This window comes from Cervus elaphus, chromosome 12, assembly GCF_910594005.1.
Source record: "Cervus elaphus chromosome 12, mCerEla1.1, whole genome shotgun sequence".
NCBI lineage: Eukaryota > Metazoa > Chordata > Mammalia > Artiodactyla > Cervidae > Cervus > Cervus elaphus.
In genome coordinates this window covers 63,336,151-63,358,850 of record NC_057826.1, presented here as the reverse complement: position 1 = coordinate 63,358,850, position 22,700 = coordinate 63,336,151, and the positions used below count along the sequence as shown (strand labels likewise).

The following is a 22,700-nucleotide window of genomic DNA, read 5'->3' as shown; positions in this document are numbered from 1 at the left end:
TGGGGGGTTGTCCTTTCTCGCCAAAGCCAAGGTTGGCTCAGACTGGAGCTAAGCCAGGCTCCCTCTGTTAGTGCTCTCAGAATACCGCACACATCTAAGAGCTCGCTGTCCAAGGTCGGGGGCGGGTGGGGCCTGAGCTCACTGCGGCTTACCTGGGGCCTTGTAATTTTGGAAGGTGTCGCAGATGAGTGGGAAAAAGGTCACGATGGGGGTGTCGGGCTCCTGGGAGTTCTCCAGCAGGTAGCACTCCTTGAGGTTATCCTCCTCCTGCTGCAGCTCGTATTTGAGGAAGGGGATGTTCTGCACAGTGCAGTACTCGCAGGTTTGCTTCATGGGCTAGAACATCACAGGAGGACACTGTGTGAGTATCAGGAGGGGTGAGGGCGGACCAGAACCGCAGAGTCCTTAGCTCCAGCTTCCTGATTTCCCCAGCTAACAACTCAGGTCTCCCACTGCTTTGCTTATCTGTGCTATTTTTAGGACAAAGCTGGGTCAGGATGAAGAGCCTGAGGCAGCAGGTTGGCGTGTATCCAACCACAAGCTCCTGCCCCAAGTGAAATGGACAGAAGCCCTTTTGATGATGCTTCACCCAAACACAGACCTGGAGATGTGGGTGCCCCCGGAGAGGATGACAGCCATGGCCGGCCAGGCTCCTGCGGGACATGCATGGGATTTGAAACTGACAAAGGGCCACAGGGCCAGAGAGAACTCTGAAAGGGCATGTTTATAAACCTGATGTAACAAGAACGGCAGACTTTAACTCAGAGCAGTATCCCTTTCATTCTACTCCCTGTTCTATGTTCACCAGCTGTATGATCTTAAGCAAGCCACTGACTCTCTCTGTGCGTCACCTCCCTCTCCTATAACATGGGAAGAACAGCAGTTACCATCTACCTCCAAGAGCTGGCACAAGGATCAAGTAAGCTTTGCTTACAAACTTCAGTCATTATCACTGGTGTCATCCTTGTCATCTGTCTACGTGCCCCTTTCCCTGGCCTCAGGATAGGACTGTATTAAGGTAGACCCAAAACAGTGTCTTTCCCTTGAAAATCCAGAAATTTTCAAAAGGAAATAAAATTTTAAAAAGTCTCTGGTCCTAACTCTTTGGTGTAATTACATGGAGGCTCATACTCTAGGGTTGGAGGAATCGTGTGATCATTTTGAAACTAGGATATTACAAACTCCTGGGGTGGTACAATTCATTAGAATTGACTGGGCTCTATTAAGGTTATTTTTTAAAACACTTTTTTTCTCTTTGCAGCTGGAAGAATTTCCAAATATGGGAAATACTTCAATGTAAGAATACAATTGGAATTAGCTTGGGGAATCTAGTAAACCTGGATCCCATCTCATGAGGGCCAGTGGGCTGCCCCCTGAGGTTTGGATGTCTAGCCTGCATCATAACCTCCACCTAACCCCCTGCATAGTGGCTTGAGCGACTCTGATGCTAAGTGTAGGAGCCTGTGGGGAATGGGGCGGGAGCCTTTCTCTGCTGCACTCACCTTTGTCTGGGACCCAGCACAGTAATTAAGGTGGATGATGAGGTCAGCTTTTCTCTCGGGCCTGAGGAGGGGCGCATAGCTGGAGTTGACAAAGAATGCAGTGTCCAGCAGGCACAAGTGTTTCACAGATGCTGTCAGCTGGTTTGGGAAGCCGTCCAGCACCGTGTCTGAAAGTCAGGCTTCCAGTTATCTTCACTCCTCACCTCCTGATCTCAGCTGGTGGTCAAAGGCACCTGGTGCCCTGCCCAGAGCCCCTCCACTTCAGCCTGGCCTCCCGCCCTCCCTCCGCCAGGGTGCCCCATGAGTCCCAGTGCTCCCGCTGGGTGGCCTGAGGAAGAATAGCCTTATCCATGGGGTTTTAGAAAAAAAAAAAAAAGCTATGGTTTTTCCAATAGTCATGTATGGATGTGAGAGTTTGACCATAAAGAAAGCTGAGTGCCGAAGAATTGATGCTTTTGAACTGTGGTGTTGGAGAAGACTCTTGAGAGGCCCTTGGACTGCAAGGATATCAAACCAGTCAGTCCTAAAGGAAATCAGTCCTGAATGTTCATCAGAAGGACTGATGCTGAAGCTGAAGCTTAAGCTCCAATACTTTGGCCACCTGACTCATTGGGAAAGACCCTGATTCTGGGAAAGATTGAAGGCAAGAGGAGAAGGGGATGACTGAGGATGAGATGGTTGGATGGCATGACCAACTCAATGGACATGTTTGAGCAGGCTCTGGGAGTTGGTGATGGACAGGGAAGCCTGGAGTGCTGCAGTCCATGGGGTTGCAAAGAGTTGGACACAACTGAGTGACTGAACTTAACTGAACTGAAAGGGTTTATCAAGTCTTTTATGGAACATACACAGACAGCCCACAAAGCCTCAGCCACAGAGCTTGTGAGGAGCAGGCGCTTAAGAGGATCCTATAAATGAGTGCAGACTGTGGACCAGGAGCCAGCTGCCCTTCCTGCCCCAGACAGGACAAAGATTATTAGGGCAGGCTCAAGCAGCCATATGCAGACTATGGCCAAGTAAAATACCAAAGATGGTGGAACATCAGCCTTAGAGCCTTGGCAGGGTGGGATGGGGCCTGGAGTGGAAGCTACCAGACCACAGTTTAAGATCCAGCTCTGCACTCACCATTAGGAGGATCTTGCACTGGGCCATCACCACCCAACTCTGGGGGCCATACCCACATAAAAGGGGCCCCCAGAACACAGCTGTAGAAAGTCAGAACCCATGCACTCCCCACCTGTAAAATGGGGCCAATTTCTACCTGCTGGGGTTCTTATATAGATGCTATATAGAGATATAGCATAGATTCAATTAATTAAATAGGCCACTACTCCACCCACTGTTCAAAGCTTCACCAAATTCAGAATACGCCATGGGGAGAGCCTGCCACTTGGCCGGATGAACGTGGGCAGACGTGTTTTCTCATGCTTTCTCCCTGGCAGCCTCCATACCCACTCCTCCTTCCTCCAAACAGAGGCAGCAGGTAGGGATACCTTTCCACATGGAGAACTGGCTGTTCTGGAGGTAGTCGGCATGCAGCTGCAGCCCCAGCAGGAAGTTGTGGAACTTGGAGACAAAGGCCCTGTGGGTGAGGATGTCGCGGAAAGTGTTGGACAGCCAGGATGCTGGCGTCACCACTGTGGTGTCCAGGACGTTGGCATCACATTTGGGGATTTCAGGCAGGAGTGGCTCATCTTCTGCAGGGGAGGGGGAGATGGAGGTCACAGGGCTGGCGTCCTCAGACTGCCCAGGTGAAGCATTGCCTGGGTGCCCCACACCCAGAGGTCCATCTGTAAGTGCAGTGCACACCTTTCTTGCTTAGTTCTCAAGGCTTTGGCATTAGAGCTAGGAGGACCCAGGGGAGAGACATGCAACAGGAATAAGGTAGTGGAGAGGGAGCCAGGGTGATTGGCAAGGAGGTGTTCCCGAGAGGACAGAGTCCGGAAGGGCAGCCTTTAACAGCATTCATATATCCTCATCCTCTTCAGCTTTCCCGGGTGCCGTGAAGCTCTGCCAAGCCTACTACATGGTGCGTCCCCCTACCCCCCGCCCAGCCAGGCCAGAGCTGGCACAAGTGTATCCACCTACAGTCACCTGCCTCACCAGGCAGGGAAGACTCTCTAGCCCTAGCTGCCTGATGGTGAAACTTGTGGCAGGTGGTCTGGTCCTCAGTTTGTGACCCACCTCCCCACCCCTATGTCTCCCAACCAAGAGAGGAGGCCGGCAGATCACCCACCAATATCATGCACTCTATCCCTTGTCCACTTGTGAAAAAACTCCTCCGAGGTGTGGGATAGGTTCCAGGCATCAAGCAGGTTCAGAGAGAAGATGCTACTCCACAAACCTAGGGGCAGGTCCAGTCATGAGCAGCTCTGTCCAAGAACCTCCAGGCCCATCCGAACTTTGGCCTTGATGACTCTCCAAGTCAGGATGCTCGGGGAGAGGGACAGGCTTTGACTTCCCTCTCCTTGTGGAGCAGCTCGACATAAGTGACTCAGCTCTTTTCCACTCTCCTCTTGGAACTGGGAGAGGGCAGTTGGGGCTTCCCAGGTGGTCCAGTGGGTAAAGAATCCACCTGCCAACTCAGGAGACGTGGATTAGGTCCCTGGGTTGGAAAGATTCCCTGGAGGAGGGCATAGCAACCCACTCCAGTATACTTGCCTGGAGAATCCCCATGGACAGAGGAGCCTGGAGGGCTGCAGTCCATGGGGTCGCAAAGAGTCAGCCACAACTGAACAACTGAACTGAACTGATAAGGTTGGTTTTACTCTTAAGCTCAATTTATAGATGAGAAAATTGATGCTCAGGAAGGTTAGGTAAATTGGCCAACTTTGAGCAGCTAATCAATGAGAAACGAGAGTTCATGCCCCAGTGTCTTACCTACAGACCTCTGAGCCACATACTGGATAGCAAAGGTGTTCAGAGAAAGGAGAGGCTGCTGGGGGCTGCAGGCTTTGGGGCAGACTTCCCTTAAGAAACAGGGCTTAAGTGGGACATTCCAAGAGGTCTGGATTTGGGATAGATGGAAGGGAGGGGGAGGCAGACAACCAGCCTAAATAAGGGTGTAACTCTTGTTGAGGCTGTAGAGATGTGTCTGTTTTCTGCAGTCTCCCTTTGATGCGCATAGTTCAGGCTCTGAAGGGGATGGCTCTGTAAGTGGACATCACAGTCAGGCCCTTGCACTCAATGGGCCTGCCTGCTGGAGGACCTGGGAGCATAGTGAAACTGGGCAAGGCTTCCTCAGAGACTCTGTCTTCACCCTAAGGTCCCCTCTGGCCTCTTAGATCCCAGGGGCTGAGTCAACGCCTGGAAATAGGCATGTTGCTGCCTGGAGATGGAGATAGAGGAAAGGGTTCCAGAAGTTCCAGAAACTTCCATCTCAGCCTGCCACTCCCAGTCTGGTTCTGAACAGACACCAGGGAGATAACCAAGACAAAGACACTGGGAGAGTCCCCTTTGGTCCCCAGTGACCCAGGGACCCTGTTAGGTCCTTCCAGGCCCAAAGGGTCACAGGCAGATCAGGGCAGTCTGGGAGGCTAGTCTCAGGGTAGGTCAGGAGCCTCTCTTGGGATGAGGGGATGCTGACAGATGCCAGGAGGGTCATATGTCCAAGGAATAACCCACACTAGCCCCCGCACCTGGGACAAGATCCTAGGGGAGACAGAGTGTTTCTTTGTTAGTCCTCTAACCAAGGCGGAGCCTGTTCAGCATGGGGCGGGGTTCCCAGGGGCCTCCCCCAGCCAGGAGTCACCTAGCATGTAGCACATCCGCGACTCTGGGATCCTCTTCATCAGCCGCCCCATGAAGAACTCGGAGCCGAAGAGCTCTGTGGGGATGAAGGCTCCATACTTCTGCATGCCCACCTCGTAGGGGGAGAACTCGAACCACTCTGCGCACGACGAAGGGCAGATGTCAGTCTCCTGCCGGGACGGCCCCGCCCACCCTGCTTCAAGGAGCCTGGGACCTGGAGGCCGCAGTTCTCCTGCACGACACAAGGGGGCGCCCGTGGCTGGCTTCTGAGGGCCGGTAAGCCAGTTTTGCAACCTGTACAGGCTCATTTGCTCCTCAAAATGGGATAAACCAGGACCAAAAACGGACCCGGAAGCAGGGCAGGTCTCTAGAGTCCCTCCATCCCGGCAGCTTAAGAAATATCTAGGATTCTTTCCCTTGACGACTTTTATTTCCTCTGTCCCATCAAATCTCTGCTCAGGGAAGCCCCAGGACCCTGCCACCCATCCCCTACATGCATCTGAGCAGAAGCAGGGAGCAAAGTAGACTTCTTCAGTCTACTTTGAAGATACTGTCAAAATACTGTCAGCACAGTATTTTGGTGCGGAGGTTGGCAAAGGTGTGGTGGAGAGGTGTGTGCTGGGGGTACTGAGTGCCTTTGCCTGCTGAGAAGGGACCCCTTCGTAAAATTGCTAGTCACCAGTGTTACCTCTGAAATCCTGGTTGCTTACATCATCCTTGACATTGATGGTGAGGTAGATGGGCAGGGGGTTCTGGCCCTGGCACAAAGCAGCACGCTGATCTGACAGTTTACATTCATTTCTCTGTGGGGAAAAATAATGGTTAAGGGGAAGAAGAAGACCAGCTGCCTGGAAGCAGTGCAAAATAGAGAACAGTCTGGACCTCCGGCAGCCCATTTCCTGGCTCCTGAGCCCACCAGGCTTCTGTGGAGGTCTCAGCTGACACCAGCCAAACCTGCTCTGAAAATGCACCCGGAGAATGCTCACTAGTCCTTGGGCTGTTCACCACCCCAGACACACAGACCCGGTGGGACTGGGTCTGCAGTTTAGGGCTGACCCTCAGAGTCCCCGGGTTCTCCTCATGTCTCAGGGGCCACAGAATGAAAGGGTAGGGGTAGAGGAGGCCACCACTGCCCCTTTTCATCCTCATCATCTTCCACCCCACTCAAACTAGACCAGCTCCATTAAAAACAAGAAATCTGAAGAAAAAAAAAAAGCCTACAAAAAAAAAAAAATCTGCTTTGCATGTTGGGATCTCAAATTTGTTTGAGAAGAAAAAAAGACTTTTCTTTTTTAAAAACAAAAGGCTTGGAAACTGGGCACCAGATGGCAGTCAAGTTCCAAGTCCCCAAAGCACAGTGCAGTCTGATCAGAGTGGGTGTCCTGCAGATCCTCCTAGACCATAGGCCACCTCCCAAAGTGAATCAGCCTGTGTAGACAAGGCCAGGCTCTAACCCCAGACCAAGCAGCTGCCTGGTGGCTGACATCCATGGTTGTTCAAGTGTGTGAAGACCATGGAACCTGTATGGGATGGTAAACACATGTGTGGGTCAAACAACTGTTGTTCAATCACTCAGATCCCATGGACTGCAGCATGCAAGGCTTCCCTGTCCTTCACTATCTCCCAGAGTTTGTTCAAACTCATGTCCATTGAGTCGGTAATGCCATCCAACCATCTCATCCTCTGTCACCCCCTTCTACTCCTGCCTTCAATTTTCCTAGCATCAGGGTCTTTCCCAATGAGTCGGCTCTTTGCATCAGGTGACCAAAGTATTGGAACTTCAGCTTCAGCCTCAGTCCTTCCAATGAATATTCAGGGTTGATTGGAAGGACTGATGAAAGCCTCCTTTGAAAGGCCAACAGGATACCTATCACAACTGGGCCCAGAGATGCAGGTACCACGGAGCTGACCATCCTGGAAGGAGAAGACATTGCAGACTCAGGGAAGAGCCCAGTCCACACTCACTGTCAAGGGGTCCTGAGGGAAAGGGGCCCCTGCTTTGGACAGAGTGGAAGAGCAGAGGCCTCCTCCCTTCAGCCCTAGACTTGCTTTCCTGGAAACCTCGGCTCCTTCCCGCACCAAACCCTGGATGATGCTCAGACTTCTAATGTCAAAGGCCTTGGCACATTCCTCCTCAACACATGGGACAGTAACCACTGTTAGAAATACTAACTACCACTTAGTGATGAAATCCCCATTCAAGGAATAGCACAGAGCAGAGCTAGAATTCAAACCCTGTCCTGCTGGAAACCAAAAGCCGACACCCTCAGCCTCTGCCTGCCCTTTTCCATCATGGGGACAGAGTAGATGGTGGGTTATCAAAAGGGGCAGGGATCCACTGAAAGCTGTAAGGGCCCCAGTTGCAGGAGGTTCTTAATTTTGTTGAGAGAATGAATGAGGGAATGAATGAATGTTGAAGATGAGATTTGGGCCATCCTTGGTTGCTCAAATTTTCTGTGTTTTATGGAAGAGGGGGTCTACTAGAAAATAATTTGCTGTCCCTCTTCCTTCTGGCAAGTTCTTATTTGAATTCAGAACTCTTCAGACACCTTCGGGAATGGGGCAGACAGTCCTAGGCCTGAATAGAAATTAGGTGGGAAGCCCTATTTTGGCGTCAAGCAACAGCCAAAATTGGTTCCTCCCTGGGGCCCATGCTGTCAGAAGTGTCCAGGTGGTAGCTGAGCTCACTGCAATGTCTGGGTCCACAGCATCCCATGGGCATCCGACTGCCCCACCATGGCAGACACGGCTCTCATAGCAACTGGGTCTTAGTCCAAGTAGGTTCTCTTCATGAGCACACATTGCTCAGATCATTGGGTAGCAGAGCTGGAAGGAACCTCCCTGAGCTCATCCTCTGTGTGGTAGCCACGAGAAGGGGCCCAGGCCATGACTGAGTGCAGCAGGGATCCTGAGTCAGGACTCTCCAAGGGACCACATAGTGGGCTAGGATGCTTCCACCCAGCCTTTCTTCCCTCTCTCTTCCACTTGGGGTCAGGCTTGTATCACAGTCTGACAGCTCCCTCCCCATTTTCTCTCACAGGTTCTCAGAGGAAAGCTGCCTCTCTGCAGGGTTGCACCAAAGCCACCCCCAGGGGAGGGCCTGTCATATTTAAAAGGATGTGGGAAGACAATCCCACCGTCTTCCTCCATCATGCTTTCTGATGCCTCAAGCTTCTTACAGCCCAAGGATGCACCCACACGCAGGTCTAACTCCCTCACACTGTGACATATCTCCCGATGCCCTGATGAAGGCAGAAGGCTGGGCATCAGCCCCGGGCAGGTTGGGCCCCCAGGGAAGCTGAGCACCTACCTCATCTCCCAGACAGGCCTCAATCAGCAGGCCCCAGAAGTCTGTGAAGGTGACCTTGTAGCCTTCCTGCCTGCGCTGCTGGAGCTCCTCCTGGAATTTGAGGAGCTGGTCTGGGAACAAGGCAGGCATCTTGTCCTTGACCGCGTGCCTCCGTGCCTCAAAGATGGCGTGCTCCAGGTTTTTGGAGGACCAGTCAGGGTCACGGTACAAGGTGGCCATGGTCCTGGAGAGAGACAGGCATGGCTGATAGAGCTGAGCCAGGCCTGGTCTGATGGACCCTGGGCTCTGGGAGGAAAGAAGGTGCACAGGTCATGGGAAACCCTCACCTGCCAGGAGAGGAGCCTGGAGGAAAGGGGGTGAGGCCTGGCGGGGAAGGGGAGAACAGTCTCTTACTCAGCGTCACAATTGCTGCCATTTCTTGACTACCTGTCTTGTGCCAGGTGAAGTACATTGTTTAACAGTGAGGATTCTGGGCCCAGGTCTGCCTGGGTTCAAAACTAGATTTTGCCACTCACCAGCTGTGTGATCTGGGCAAGTTACCTACTTGCTCCTCACGTCAGTTTCCCCATCTGTGTGGACTTGGGGAGAATGATGATAACTGTACCTACCTCACAGTGTTACTATGAGGATGACATGAATTAATGTAAAATGGTGAGGACAGTACCTGGCCCGAAGTAAGTGGTGGGCCATAGAGTGGTGGGGCCAACATTTGGCCTTGGGTTTGTGTGTGCTAAGTCGCTTCAGTTGTGTCTGACTCTTTGCAACCCTGTGAACTATAGTCCACCAGGCTCCTCTGTCCATGGGATTCTCCAGGCAAGAATACTGGAGTGGGTTGCCATGCCCTCCTCCAGGGGATCTTCCCAACCCAGGGATCAAACCTGCATCTCTTACATCTCCTGCATTGATGGACAAGTTCTTTACCACTAGCACAACTGACCCCAGGGTTGGCAGATTCCAAGTTCTAGACTCTTTCTATTCTGTCACATTAATTTCTATAATTATGATGCCAGCTAAAGATTCATTTCCCCTTTTTCTTCTTCAATGTGGGCAGTGGGGAGGAGTAGAACAAAGATGGAGATCCCCCAGCCCTGGGGCTTTGCCTCTGTCTGCCTCTGCTTGGCCCGGACACAGCTCTCTTCAGCCTAGGTCAGGACAGCACCCAGGTCCCTCTCCCCATGGGGATCTGGCCCACAGCTGCCCAACTGTCTGAGCTGTGGCCTCTGCCTTCAGGAGATTTCTTCAACAAAAAAGTACCCTGTTCTCCATTAATTTCACGCAGTTACTTTTATACTTTTAAAAAGCTTTCAAAGATGTTGCAAAGGATTGATTTTGTTTTTTAAAAACTCCTTCCCAGCGCTTTCCCAGGCCAAGAGACACCCCACCCCCACCCCAGCACGGCCTGGGTTCCCCTGGGTTTCCTGCCTGATCCAGAGGTAGGCCAGGAGGAGGCAGACAGTCCTCTACTTTGATGCAAGCAGGTCTATTCCTTAGCTCACTTCCCACGGGCAGCAGTTTATCAGTGAGGATTGAGAATGTAGGCCCTGGACCTAACCCGGGTTGAAATCCCAGCTCAACCACTCATTAGCTGAGTGACCTTGAGCCAATCCCTTCCTTTCTCCAGTTGTAAAATGAGCATAATGGCAACATCTTCCTCATAGTCTTCTTGCTAAGAAGAAATGAGAGGGTTCATGGGAAACAGTCTCCCTGGGACTCGGTGTAGAGGCAATGCCGGTAATTGTCAGCTATCCTCTGTCCCCTCTGGGCTGAAGCCTCAGGGCCTCTGGTATACCAGGAACCCTTAGCTTTCCTCACATCTGTCCACTCAATTGAAAGCTACCCAGAGTCCTCCAGGATGAGGGGCACAGTTTAGGGCCTGGAAGGTTCTGGGGCTTACTAGTTCCCACAGAATAAGACACAACCCTGGCTGAGAGGTTCTGGGCTGTCATGAGGCCTGGGTCACCCTAGACCAGGGCTGCATCATGACTTTGGTGGGCCCCTTCCACCATAAAAAGTAGTAAAAAAAAAATTACCTTTTATGACTGTTGTGTAAAGACAAATTTAGTAATATTATTTATTAAAATGTTTTCTTCAACCTAGAGCTTCTTTTTATTTTTCCTGATTTTAAAAGAAATTCAAACATTTTTATGCCCTGCTCCCCGCCACAGGCATCTGTGGAGAAGCTGTCCTCGTGTCAGCCTCTCCTGTGGCAGAGCTGAGGGCTCACATTACTGCTCACCGGCAAGAGTGAGGAGCCGGGAGCCCCAGGCAGCCCACGGGGCAGAGGGAGCACATACGGGCGGGCTGGGCCGCAATGTGGGCAGCCAGAGCAGCGGGGCGAGCTCCACCCACCCCAGGAGACTTGCACGGTCGGTCTGAAAGAGGACAGCTGCCTCTCCCCGGCAGGATGGGGTCGGTGGCAGCATCAGTTCACTCATTGTTGTCCACCACACTCCTGGGCCCCTGCTGTAGCAAATGGAGCCATGGCCAACACATGTCCTTTGTGTACCCAGTCCTGGGAGAGCATCTCGCAACAACCCCACGAGGTCAGAGCTGTTACTATCCCCACTTTACAGCTACAGAAAATGAGACTCGGAGAAGTTAAGCTGTATGCCCAAGGTCATGCAGCTGTTAGTGGTGACAGGTGTCATGAGTCACTCTATCTTGGGGTGGAGGAGCTTCACCAGAGACCCCCTCCTCCTGGCCAACCTGTTGGCTGCTTGCTCTGGCTTCACCAGACACTGGTCCCTGACTCCTTACCAGGTGGCCCCAGATAGGCCGGTGATATAGCTGGCGCAGTTCAGGATGTTCAGCTTCTGCAGCGCCAGCAGGTGGCCATACATGGCGGTCATAGATCTTGTTCCACCCCCAGTGGCCATGATGGCTATCAGCGGGACCTGGGGGCACATGGAAGCAGGCTGTTGGGATGAGGCTGGACAGGAGAAGACTTGGAGTGACAGGAGCTTAGAAAGAACAGTGGAGGAGGAAAAGCAGGCTATAGAGAGCAGGGGCAGGGGGAATTGAGTAAACTGAAAACTGTTTTCACAGAGTGTCAGGCTACTTGGTAGGTTTAGAGCTGGACCTTAGCTCTAAACCCAATGGTTGGTGTCAGGCTTGGTAAATCAGAAAGTCACATAGGAGCTCTTAGCACTGTGAATCTAGCCCTCAGTTAACAGAGGATGAACTGGGGCCAGAGGGCTGGGTGACTTGCTCAAAAATCCAACCAGTGTGTGATTCTTTAATGGCTGTAAATCAGTATCTGCTATAACGGGACTTGATGTTAGAGCACCAAGGCCAGGCTTGGCACATGATATGTGCTCAGAATAAACCGTATGTGTAGGAGCAGGAATCGATGGATTTTTGATTTGGGAAGGAGCAAGGTTGTCACCTGTGGGCTTACATAGGTTTAAGATGCCCTTGGTGTGTTTCCCTACAGATGGGAGAGGGAGGTGTGGGGTCTTTACCAAGACTCGCTTTGTTTTCACTTGAGTGGGGACTGTGAGAACTACTGTCAGCCGAAGCCCCGTCACAGCCGTCCTAAGTGACGAGGTCTCTGTCCACACCAGTGGTTAGCCTCAGAAGGGGAAGTCTCGGAGGGCTGACTGCTGCTCAGGGGAGTGTGGGCCTCAGCCCACACCAGGGAGATTGCAGAGGGCACAGAGGCAGTGTCGTCTGCTGTATGCACAGAAACTGGCCCTGCACGCAAAAGCTGCTTCTCTTCAGTCCCCGACTGCGGTTCATTCTGTGTGTGTGTGTGCACATATGCACACACGTTTGGGGGAAGGGAGAATTAAAGCATGAAGGGCCTACAGCTTATGGAGGAGGTGTGTGGCATGTGTGAGCTAGGGGAGCTCTCAAGGTTTCCCTGGCTGGAAAAAGGAGGCCACATGGCCCCGTGTAGCTAGGACATCACTCATTGTCCTGGGAGGTCAGGGCAGGGGAGGAGCTGCTGGGCTCCTTCCTTTCCTTCTACTCTACCCTTCCTGCCCCTGTGAATGCACAACTGAATCATCCTACAGTGATGAAGCACAGCCCTCACTTGGGCACCTGGAACCTTGGCACTAAGGACCACGGGAAAGGCAGTGCCGCCCCGGGGCATGGGAGGGACTGCAGAGCGCAGCCGGCAGGCATTGTTTGGAAGGACAGGTTTGACTTGGAGTGGACCTCCGCTCACCCACCTCATCTGCCCGCAGATCCTCCTCCAGCTGCAGCACCTCCTTCAGCGCCTGGGCCACCACCACCCTTCGTTTCTGCAGGAACTCCAGTTCTGCCTGGCACAGGCTGAAGCCCAGCCGCACATCCAGCGCCTGGGAACTATGGGGACAGAGGACCTTGGCTGAGCGGGCCTGTAGATTCCATCTTCATGGAGAAGACATGGCTTTAGGGTCAGTTGGACCTAGGTTTGAGGCCTGGTTCTGCCAGGTGTCACCTCTGTGACCTTGGGCCTCTGCTTTCTCATCTGTAAAATGGGGCTAATCGTGCTTGATTACCAACACTTAATGAGCCACCAAATGTAAAGCACTCAAAACCTTAACTGGTGCACTGTGAGCAGGTACTTAACACTATTAGGTATTCATTGAACCCTATGCTTTCTCAATGAGTTCTGGAAAGTGCTGGAAGGCGTTCCCCAGGCACCTTCTAGAGCCTGAGGCCAGACATGGTGACAAGGGTCCTTGAGACCCTTTTGGCCAATCCCTCTGAACAAGGCAAGGGCTTCCCAGGTGGTCAGTGGTAAAGAACCTGCCAATACAAGAGATGTGGGTTCAATCCCTGGGTCAGGAAGATCCCCTGGAGGAGGAAATGGTAACTCACTCTAGTATTCTTGCCTCGGAAATCCCATGGACAGAGGAGCCTGGAGGACTGCAGTCCTTGGGGTTTCAAAGAGTCAGACATGACTGAGCACACACATACATACTCACACACACACTTCTGAATAAGGCTGTACCATAAGGGCTCTCCTGAGCTGGATAAACAAGGCCCTGTTCTTTCTCATGGCGCTCATATTCCTTTCTGCTCCCAGAGTAAGACTCCTCCTTCACACTCTTGCTGTAATCCTGTCACCCCTACAGGTCTACAAGGCGGGTGGGGCCGAAGAAGCATGTCCAAACACTTGTCCTCTTTTTATCATATCCCTGACCTGAGCAAGTCCAGGCTTATGGCCTGGCATCCAAGCCCCACCTGATCTGTCCAGCCTCACCTCCTGCTACTTTCTCGAAGGGTCTGTTGGCTCCCAGAGTCCAGGAGCAGTGTGGGTCCTGAGCCTCCTTCCTCTGTTCACCAACATCCCTTGCATCCTCCAAGTCCCCAGGCTGATGAACCTTGACAATTTCTGACCTGAGTCTTAGTGACCTGTGTAATTAACAAGGTCATATCTCCTTGAAGGCAGAATCTGGGGACTGTCCCATCCATTCCGTTTGTGTCTAGTACAGGCCTGCAGACACAGCTGTCAGGAAATTTTCCCTTGGTCTCAACAAGGAATGAATAATCAAACAGCAATAATAATAACATTAGTTGATATTTTCGGACTGTCCCACTTCTCAGATCACTGATTTCCTCACACGTGTTATCTCACTGGATCCTCAAATCAACCCAACCATGGACCGTGCCCTTGGTATTGCTGTAATTTGCAGATGAAAAAAAAAGGAGAGACTTAGAGGGGCTTAATAACTTGACTGAGGACAAAATAGCTGTCAGACTGTAACTGGAAGCAACAGTCACGTGATCTTCAACAAGGGTGCCAAGACAATTCAAAAGGGAAAGAACCATCTTTTCACCAAATGATGCTGGGACAATGGATATCCACATGCCAGGAGTCCAAGAGTGAAGTTGGACCCCTATTTCACAATATATACATATATATTCACATATATACAAGTTAACTCAAAATCAATCATAGACTCACATGTGAGAGCTAAGACTATAAAACTCTTAAAAGAAAACATGGGAGTGAATCTTCATCCTTGGATTAGGCAATGGTGTTTTAAATATGACACCAACAGCACAGGTGACAAAGGAAAAACATACATACACTGAAATTCACCAAAACTGAAATTTTCTGTGCTTCAAAGAACACTATGAAGAATGTGAAAGACAATCTTCAGAATAGGAAAAAATATTTAGAAGTCATGTATCTGACAAGGGGCTTGTATCTAGAATATACAAAGAAATTTTACAAGTCAACAATAAAAGGCAAATCGCTCACTTTAAAATGGGCAAAAGATTTGAATAAATATTTCTCTGAAGAAGATACACGAATGGCCTATAAGCCTATGAAAAGATACACATCTTTTCATACACAAAACCACAAGATACCACATCCTTAAAGAGAAATGAGTCAGAGGGACAGACAGAAAAAGGGTACTTTACCAGGGTGTAGACTTCATGTGTAATTCACAGTTCTCATTCTGGGAAGTGAAAGATGAAAAGTTTGTCAGGGATGACCAGTTTAGAGCCAAGAGTTTCCAACCAAAGAAGTGGAGACTCACCACATTGTCCACCCCGACCTGCCTCCGGACATATGCGTGTGCTTGTGGGTGCACACACGTGTTCTCTTCTGGACATGACCCTCCCCACCATCCTGGACTCAGCCTCCACACACTGTCTTTGGCTCCACACTGCAGCCCAGCAGTCTCCTACCCCACAAGACTCCTCTACCCCACCAGGAATCGTCCTCCTCCACGGCCCCCCAGGCTCTCCCCATCTCCTTGTCGCAGGAGCTCCAGGCTAAGCTGGGCTGCTTCCCAGACCCAGGCGCTCACCACAGGCAAGGTCACCGCCTCGCCGTCGGGGAGGCAATGGAGCGACTGGCACACAGGGTCCTTCTGGCGGGCGCAGCAGCAGAGCTGGGAGGAGGGCAGGTGTGTGAGGGGAGGGGCTCCTCCCGTTGCCCACCTCTCCCAGGCCCCTATGCCCCACACCTCTCCCAGGCCCCTATGCCCCACACCTCTCCCAGGCCCCTACCCCCCACACCTCTCCCAGCCCCTACCCCCGACACCTCTCCCAGCCCCCTACCCCCCACACCTCTCCCAGTCCCCTACCCCCCACACCTCTCCCAGCCCCTACCCCCCACACCTCTCCCAGTCCCCGATATCCCACACCTCTCCCAGCCCCCTACCCCCCACACCTCTCCCAGTCCCCTATGCCCCACACCTCTCCCAGGCCCCTACCCCCCACACCTCTCCCAGCCCCTACCCCCGACACCTCTCCCAGCCCCTACCCCCCACACCTCTCCCAGCCCCCCATCCCCAACATACTTCTGCAGCCCCTACCTCACAGATCCACGGGCTCTTGGGCAACTCCACGTGCACCTCGGGCTGGAAGTGCTTGGGGTACTGGAAGTAGGCGAGGTTTGAGCCGCAGGGCTCCAGGCCGGGTGAGATGCGCTGGGTGTGCTCGAAGGACTCCGTCACTGTCACCAGGAAGTCCTTCTCTGGAAGAGAGGACGAGAGGGCTGAGACCCCCAGGAAGCCTCTTGCTCCCCACCCTCACGTGGCCCACTAAAAGGCCTAGCTGGAGGCACCCGGGATAGGGGTTTAGAATGACCAAGGCACTGGTTAAAATGCCCCAGGGCCTTGTTCTGAAGGGCGGGGCAGGGCCCTGGAACCTACACTTCACCAGGCTTGTGCGTGAGATCTGAGATGCTGAGTCCTCTGGACTAATCCTCCTTCTTCTCTGCAAGGTGCCCCCAAATCACCCTCCCACTGCACTGGAAGCAGCCCCCTTTCTGCCAGTTGGGGGTAGAGCCTCTTCCTCCCCCCCACCCCCCGCCTGTGGGGCTCTGAGGCTCTCCTCTTTCCAGGCAGGGCTTGAGTGGGGGGATGAGATGCAGCGCTGAACTGGAGGGTCTTGTACTTGTGGATGTTAGGTCTCTGTCAGCTACAAGATGCTAGAACTCTATGAACTGGAGTCTGATGAGAGGAAGCGGTGCATCTAGAGGGGCCCTGCCTGCCTTGTGTGCTGACCACCACGCTAGACCCAGGTAATCCCCGGTCTGACAGGCTGCAGCGCAGATCAGTATGGGCAAATAGGCAGTGCTGTGCCCTTGATCCCTGGCCCAGGGCCCTGGCCAGGCTGGGAAGCTCTGAGGGTCACCTGGGGGCCCGGAAGAGCAGCCTCCTTTTAGGGCAGTGGAGGGGGACAGGGGCTCACGACCCCTGAGGGTAAGATGATCCCGAGGACTCAGCCAAGCTTTGGGTTCCCCATCGAGCTTAGGGCGGCCATGGAGCGGCCACTCTGATGCTGACAGAGTCAGAACAGCACTGCTCCTCCCTCCCACCCCCCAGCAGGCAGAAGCGGTCGAAGGGCTCACTTTTCCTCTTCTTTGGCCTCCTGGATTCTGCACAAACCTCCAGGCAGGACATTTGTCGAGACTGAAACAAAGGAAGGGGGGTCATTTTGAGCCCAAGCTGCCCGGGATGCTCTACCAGGCCACGCATTCCCAGAGACTGATCTTGCGGGGAGAGAGCTCCTTGAATCCTGACGCTTTAGCTGCATTGAATTAAAATGGCTGTACTAACAGCCTAATTATGGGAAGCTTCTAACTTCTGAACTTATGTTTTTAGGGATTGGAGTTGGGGGGAAATGGGACAAGACTGATTCTGGGAGGAGGCTGCAGACTAGTGGGTGCTTTTATTGGGGGGTTCCTAGGACATGGTTGTGGAAGATGGGGTGATGGCCCAGATATTTTCTCCCCAGGAGCAGGAGCCAGCTGCTGCCCCCACCATGACCTGGCTCCCTTTGTCTGGCTTCAGTTAGCCTGCCTCCTAGTGGGCTCTGGGGCAAGGGTTCCCGTTGGGCCTGGTTTTCCTTCCCACAGTTGTGTTCTCTGAGAGCAGCAGCCACAGGTGGCCCTAGAGCCACAGGAGACTGGAAGGACAGTTACCACCAGCACGCCGTTCGTGATGAGGCTCTCAGGTGGAGAGGGGCTGAAAAACAAAATGAGAACTCCTGGTCAGTCTTGTCATTCTTTTTTTTTTTTTCCAAAACCTATTTTATTGAAGTATAGCTGAGTTACAACATTGTGTTAATTTCCACTGTATAGCAAAGTGATTCAGTTATACACACACCTATGTATATATTCTTTTTCAAATCAGTTCAGTTATCGTTCAGTCGTGTTCAATTCTTTGCAACCCCATGGACTGCAGCATGCCATCACCAACTCCATCCTGTCCATCACCAACTCTATCACCAACTCCATCATCATCACCAACTCCATTCTGTCCATCATCAACTCCCGGAGCTTGCTCAAACTCATGTCCATTGAGTCGGTGATGCCATTCAACCATCTCATCTTCTGTCGTCCCCTTCTCCTCCCACCTTCAATTTTCATAGCATCAGGGTCTTTTCCAATGAGTCAGTTTTTCACATCAGGTAGCCAAGGGATTGGAGTTTCAGCTTCAGCATCAGTCCTTCCAATGAATATTCAGGACTGATTTCCTTTAAGATCAATTTGTTGGATCTCCTTGCAGTCAAAGGGACTCTCAAGAGTCTTCTCCAACACCACAGTTCAAAAGCATTAATTCTTTGGCCCTCAGCTTTCTTTATAGTCCAATTCTCACATCCATACATGACTACTGGAAAAACCATAGCTCTGACTAGACAGACCTTTGTTGACAAAGTAATGTCTCTGCTTTTTAATATGCTGTCTAGGTTGGTCATAGCTTTTCTTCCAAGGAGTGTTTTTTAATTTCATGGCTGCAGTCACCATCTGCAGTGATTTTGGAGCCCCCAAAAATAAAGCCTGTCACTGTTTCCACTGTTTTGCCATCTATTTGCCATGAAGTGATGGGACTGGATGCCATGATCTTAGTTTTTTGAATGTTGAGTTTTAAGCCAACTTTTTTTACTCTCCTCTTTTACTTTCATCAAGAGGCTCTTTAGTTCTTCTTCACTTTCTGCCATAAAGGTGGTGTCATCTGCATATCTGAAGTTATTGATATTTCTCCCAGCAATCTTGATTCCAGCGTGTGCTTCATCCAGCTCTGCATTTCGCACGATGTACTCTGCATAGAAGTTAAATAAGCAGAGTGACAATACACAGCCTTGATGTATTTCTTTCCCAATTTGGTACCAGTCCCTTCTTCCATGTACAGTTCTAATTGTTGCTTCTTGACCTGCATATGGATTTCTCAGGAGGCAGGTAAGGTGGTCTGGTATATCCCATCTCTTTAAGAATTTTCCACAATTTGTTGTTATTCACACAGTCAAAGGCTTTGGCATAGTCAATAAAACAGAAATAGATGTTTTTCTGGAACTCTCTTATTTTTTTTTGATGATCCAGCAGATGTTGGCAATTTGATCTCTGGTTCCTCTGCCTTTTCTAAATCCAGCTTGAACATCTGGAAGTTCTTGGCTTATGTACTGTTGAAGCCTGGCTTCGAGATTTTGAGCAGTACTTTGCTAGCGTGTGAGATGACTGCAATCATGTGGTAGTTTGAGCATTCTTTGGCATTGCCTTGCTTTGGGATGGGAATGAAAACTGACCTTTTCCAGTCCTGTGGCCACTGCTGAGTTTTCCAAATTTGCTGGCATATTGAGTGAGGCACTTTCACAGCATCATCTTTTAGGATTTAAAAAAGTTCAGCTGGAATTCCATCACCTCCACTAGCTTTGTTCATAGTGATGCTTCCTAAGGCCCACTTGACTTCATATTCCAGGATGTCTGGCTCTAGGTGAGTGATCACACCATCATGGTTATCTGGGTCATGAAGATCTTTTTTCTACAGTTCTTCTGTGTATTCTTGCCACTTCTTCTTAATATCTTCTGCTTCTGTTAGGTCCACACCATTTCTGTCCTTTATTGTGCCCATATTTGTAGGAAATGTTCCCTTGGTATCTCTAATTTTCTTGAGGAGATCTCTAGTCTTTCCCATTCTACTGTTTTCCTCTATTTCTTTGCACTGATCACTGAGGAAGGCTTTCTTATCTCTCCTTGCTATTCTTTGGAACTCTACATTCAAATGGGTATATCTTTCCTTTTCTCCTTTGCTTTTCACTTCTCTTCTTTTCTCAGCTATTTGTAAGCCTCCTCAGACAACCATTTTGCCTTTTAGCATTTATTTTTCTTAGGGATAGTCTTGTTCACTGCCTGCTGTACAATGTCATGAACCTCCATCCATAGTTCTTCAGGTAATCCCCTGCATCAATTTGTCATTTCCACTGTATAATCATAAGGGGTTTTATTTAGGTCATACCTGAATGGTCTAGTGGTTTTCCCTACTTTCTTCAATTTCAGTCTGAATTTGGCAATAAGGAGTTCATGATCTGAGCCACAGTCAGCTACCAGTCTTGTTTTTGCTTCTGTATAGAGCTTCTCCATCTTTGGCTGCAAAGAATATCATCAATCTGATTTCGGTATTGACCACCTGGTGATGTCTATGTGTAGAGTCGTTTGCTGTGTTGTTGGAAGAGGGTGTTTGCTATGACCAGTGTGTTCTCTTGGCAAAACTCTGTTAGACTTTGCCCCGCTTCATTTTGTACTCCAAGGCCAAACTTGCCTGTTACTCCAGGTATCTCTTGACTTCCTAGTTTTGCATTCTAGTCCCCCACGATGAAAAGGACATTTTTTTGGGGTATTAGTTCTAGAAGGTCTTGTAGGTCTTCCTAGAACTGTTCAATTTTAGCTTCTTCAGTGTTACTGGTTGGGGCATAGACTTGAGTTACTGTGATATTGAATGGTTTGCTTTGGAAACAGATAGAGATCATTCTATCGTTTTTGAGATTGCACCCAAGTACTGCAGTTGTTGACTATGAGGGCTACTCCATTTCTTCTAAGGGATTCTTGCCCACAGTAGCAGATATAATGGTCATCTTAATTAGTCACCCATTCCAGTCCACTTTAGTTCACTGATTCCTAAAATGTCGATGTTCAGTCTTACCACCTCCTGTTTGACCACTTCCAATTTACCTTGATTCATGGACCTAACATTCCAGATTCCTATGCAATATTGTTCTTTACAGCATCGGACTTGACTTCTATCACCAGTTATATCCACAACTGGGTGTTGTTTTCGCTTTGGCTCCATCTCTTCATTCTTTCTGGAGTTACTTCTCCACTCTTCTCCAGTAGCATACTGGGCACCTACTGACCTGGGGAGTTCATCTTTCAGTGTCATATCTTTTTACCTTTTCATACTGTTTATGAGGTTCTCAAAGCAAGAATACTGAAGTGGTTTGCCATATACTGAAGTATATGCTATTCTTTTTCATATACTTTTCCATTATGGTTTATCATAGGATATTTAATTCCCTAAGCTATATAGTAGGACTTTGTTGTTTATCCATTCTATACATACTAGTTTTCATCGACAAATCCTAAATTTCCAATCCAACCCTCCCCCAGTCTCCCAGCCACCCTTGGCAACCACAAGTCTGTTCTCTAAATCATGTCATTCTTGACTGATTTCTCACAAAGGGGACAAAGAGCCTTTATAGGGCCAATAAGGAGATAGCAGAACCTTCTTAGTGGTTGTGAAAAATGCTGGCTTAAGAAGCCTTAGGAATTGGCAAGGAGAAAACTGGCATACATTTTAAATAAAATATCCAGAAATAAAGATTTATAGGATAGAGGGAGTAGAAGAGTTTCCTTTTTTTTCCTCACTTAAAGGATAACTGTTCTTTGTGTCCAACCAGACGCAACTGCATAGAGTTATAAGGATAAACAGGTTGCAAGAAAAGGCTGGAGCCCACCACCTAGAACAGATGTGAACAGTTCTGGTAGCAAAACTGACCCCTCCTCCCTTCTGTGCTTTAATGTGTGCATTAACAAATAGTTCTGACTCAGCCAGAGAGGGGCCTTGTGAGTGTGAAATGTCCGTCTGTTACAAATCTGAGAGAGCTTCATGGTTACAGTTAGTCTAGGGAAGTCCACAGCCTCCCTTGTCAACCTAAGCCCAAAAGTACTGTGTCTCCATGTCAACCCTTATTCTGACGTAGTTCCTCCACTTGCTAATTCACTCAAGGAACGCATTTTCCCCTAAAAGTCCTATCAAACCAAAAACCAAAGGAGAGAGCTCAGGTTTTCTTTAATGTGAAACAAATGAACTTGATTTTAACTTGCCAAACTAAATTTTAATTTTAAGTTGATTTTAATAAGGCACTTCAGTCCCAAGACCCCCTACACATAGGATTCTCTGCTTGGGACTTGACAAGCCCTCTGTTCTAATTCCTTCCTCTCATTGTCCCCCTGTTCCTGGGCTGATTCTAAGTCCAGGGGACTCAGTCCTGCCAGGGCTAAGAAGCCAGCCACCCAATCACGAGGTACCCTGCTGTCCCAGGGCAGGCTTGTCCCCTCCAGGAAGGGGCCCTTCCTCACTGCCCCTTCCCTTCCTTCCTCTCTGTTCATCCCCTTCTTCCCACACTCCAACTCTGTGACCCAGGTCCATGTGAGTCCACAGCATAGTCATACCCCTAGGAGCCTGGATCTTTTTCTTAGTTGGAAATGATGAGAAATAATCCCAAACCTTGGCCCTGAGCTTCCCCTTGACTTGGTTCCAGAGTTGGAGTTGGCTGCAGAGGGGCACAGTTTCTGCTTCAGCCCCGGGTTTGGGGGGAGTTTGTTCTAACAGTTCTGGGTCCAGGAGGAGACACCTTAGTCCTGATGTCTTTCTTAGCCTGACCTCGGGAAAGCCCCATCCTCATGGTGGCAGGAAGTCTTCCCAGGAGCCACTCTCAGAAATGCTGGGGAGCTAGCTGCTGAGGCAGATGAATTGGTCAGAGTACTAGATCTTTAAAGAAGCACTGATATCAGCAGACCTGGATGAGAAGGGGTGGAGCCCAGGCACCTACACTATTTAGGAATTCCCAAGTGATTCCGATGCATTTGAGGGGCGTCAGGGGTGGAAGTGGAAGAGGGGGGACTGCAGGAAGAAGGTGCAATGCCTGTGCGCAGAAGCTGCTTTGGGGTCCGGACCTTGGTGGAAGCCTGGGGGCTGGGTCCTACTCACCTCTCCTCCAGCAGGAACTCCACTTCCAGCTCCTCCATGCCCTGCAGGGTGAGGAAGAGACTGCAGTTGTGAGCTGTGTCTGCACTTCTCTCTATACCAGGATCCTTGCTACCCCAGGAGACCCTGCGGACATGTCCATGTCCATCCCATTTGGTGGTCCTGCTGTCTTAGAGTGGGGGCAGCTGCTCTTGACTCTTT

The 22,700-nt window shown here is 50.4% G+C and overlaps 1 protein-coding gene across 2 annotated transcripts in view; it reads right to left on the bottom strand.

The window, feature by feature from the left end:
- PLA2G4E (phospholipase A2 group IVE) overlaps positions 1-22,700 on the bottom strand; it is a 78,069-nt gene that overhangs the window by 2,286 nt on the left and 53,083 nt on the right. For both annotated transcript variants that reach the window (XM_043920963.1, XM_043920964.1), the window contains 15 exons: positions 22,503-22,543; positions 17,441-17,483; positions 16,868-16,928; positions 15,828-15,988; positions 15,318-15,401; positions 14,926-14,963; positions 12,738-12,873; positions 11,320-11,456; positions 8,563-8,785; positions 5,941-6,055; positions 5,254-5,391; positions 3,739-3,846; positions 2,996-3,199; positions 1,503-1,669; positions 153-336 (listed from right to left, as the gene is read on the bottom strand). In XM_043920963.1, coding sequence (XP_043776898.1) covers positions 153-336; positions 1,503-1,669; positions 2,996-3,199; positions 3,739-3,846; positions 5,254-5,391; positions 5,941-6,055; positions 8,563-8,785; positions 11,320-11,456; positions 12,738-12,873; positions 14,926-14,963; positions 15,318-15,401; positions 15,828-15,988; positions 16,868-16,928; positions 17,441-17,483; positions 22,503-22,543 — 1,840 coding nt within the window. The remainder of the gene's footprint in view (positions 1-152; positions 337-1,502; positions 1,670-2,995; positions 3,200-3,738; positions 3,847-5,253; positions 5,392-5,940; positions 6,056-8,562; positions 8,786-11,319; positions 11,457-12,737; positions 12,874-14,925; positions 14,964-15,317; positions 15,402-15,827; positions 15,989-16,867; positions 16,929-17,440; positions 17,484-22,502; positions 22,544-22,700) is intronic.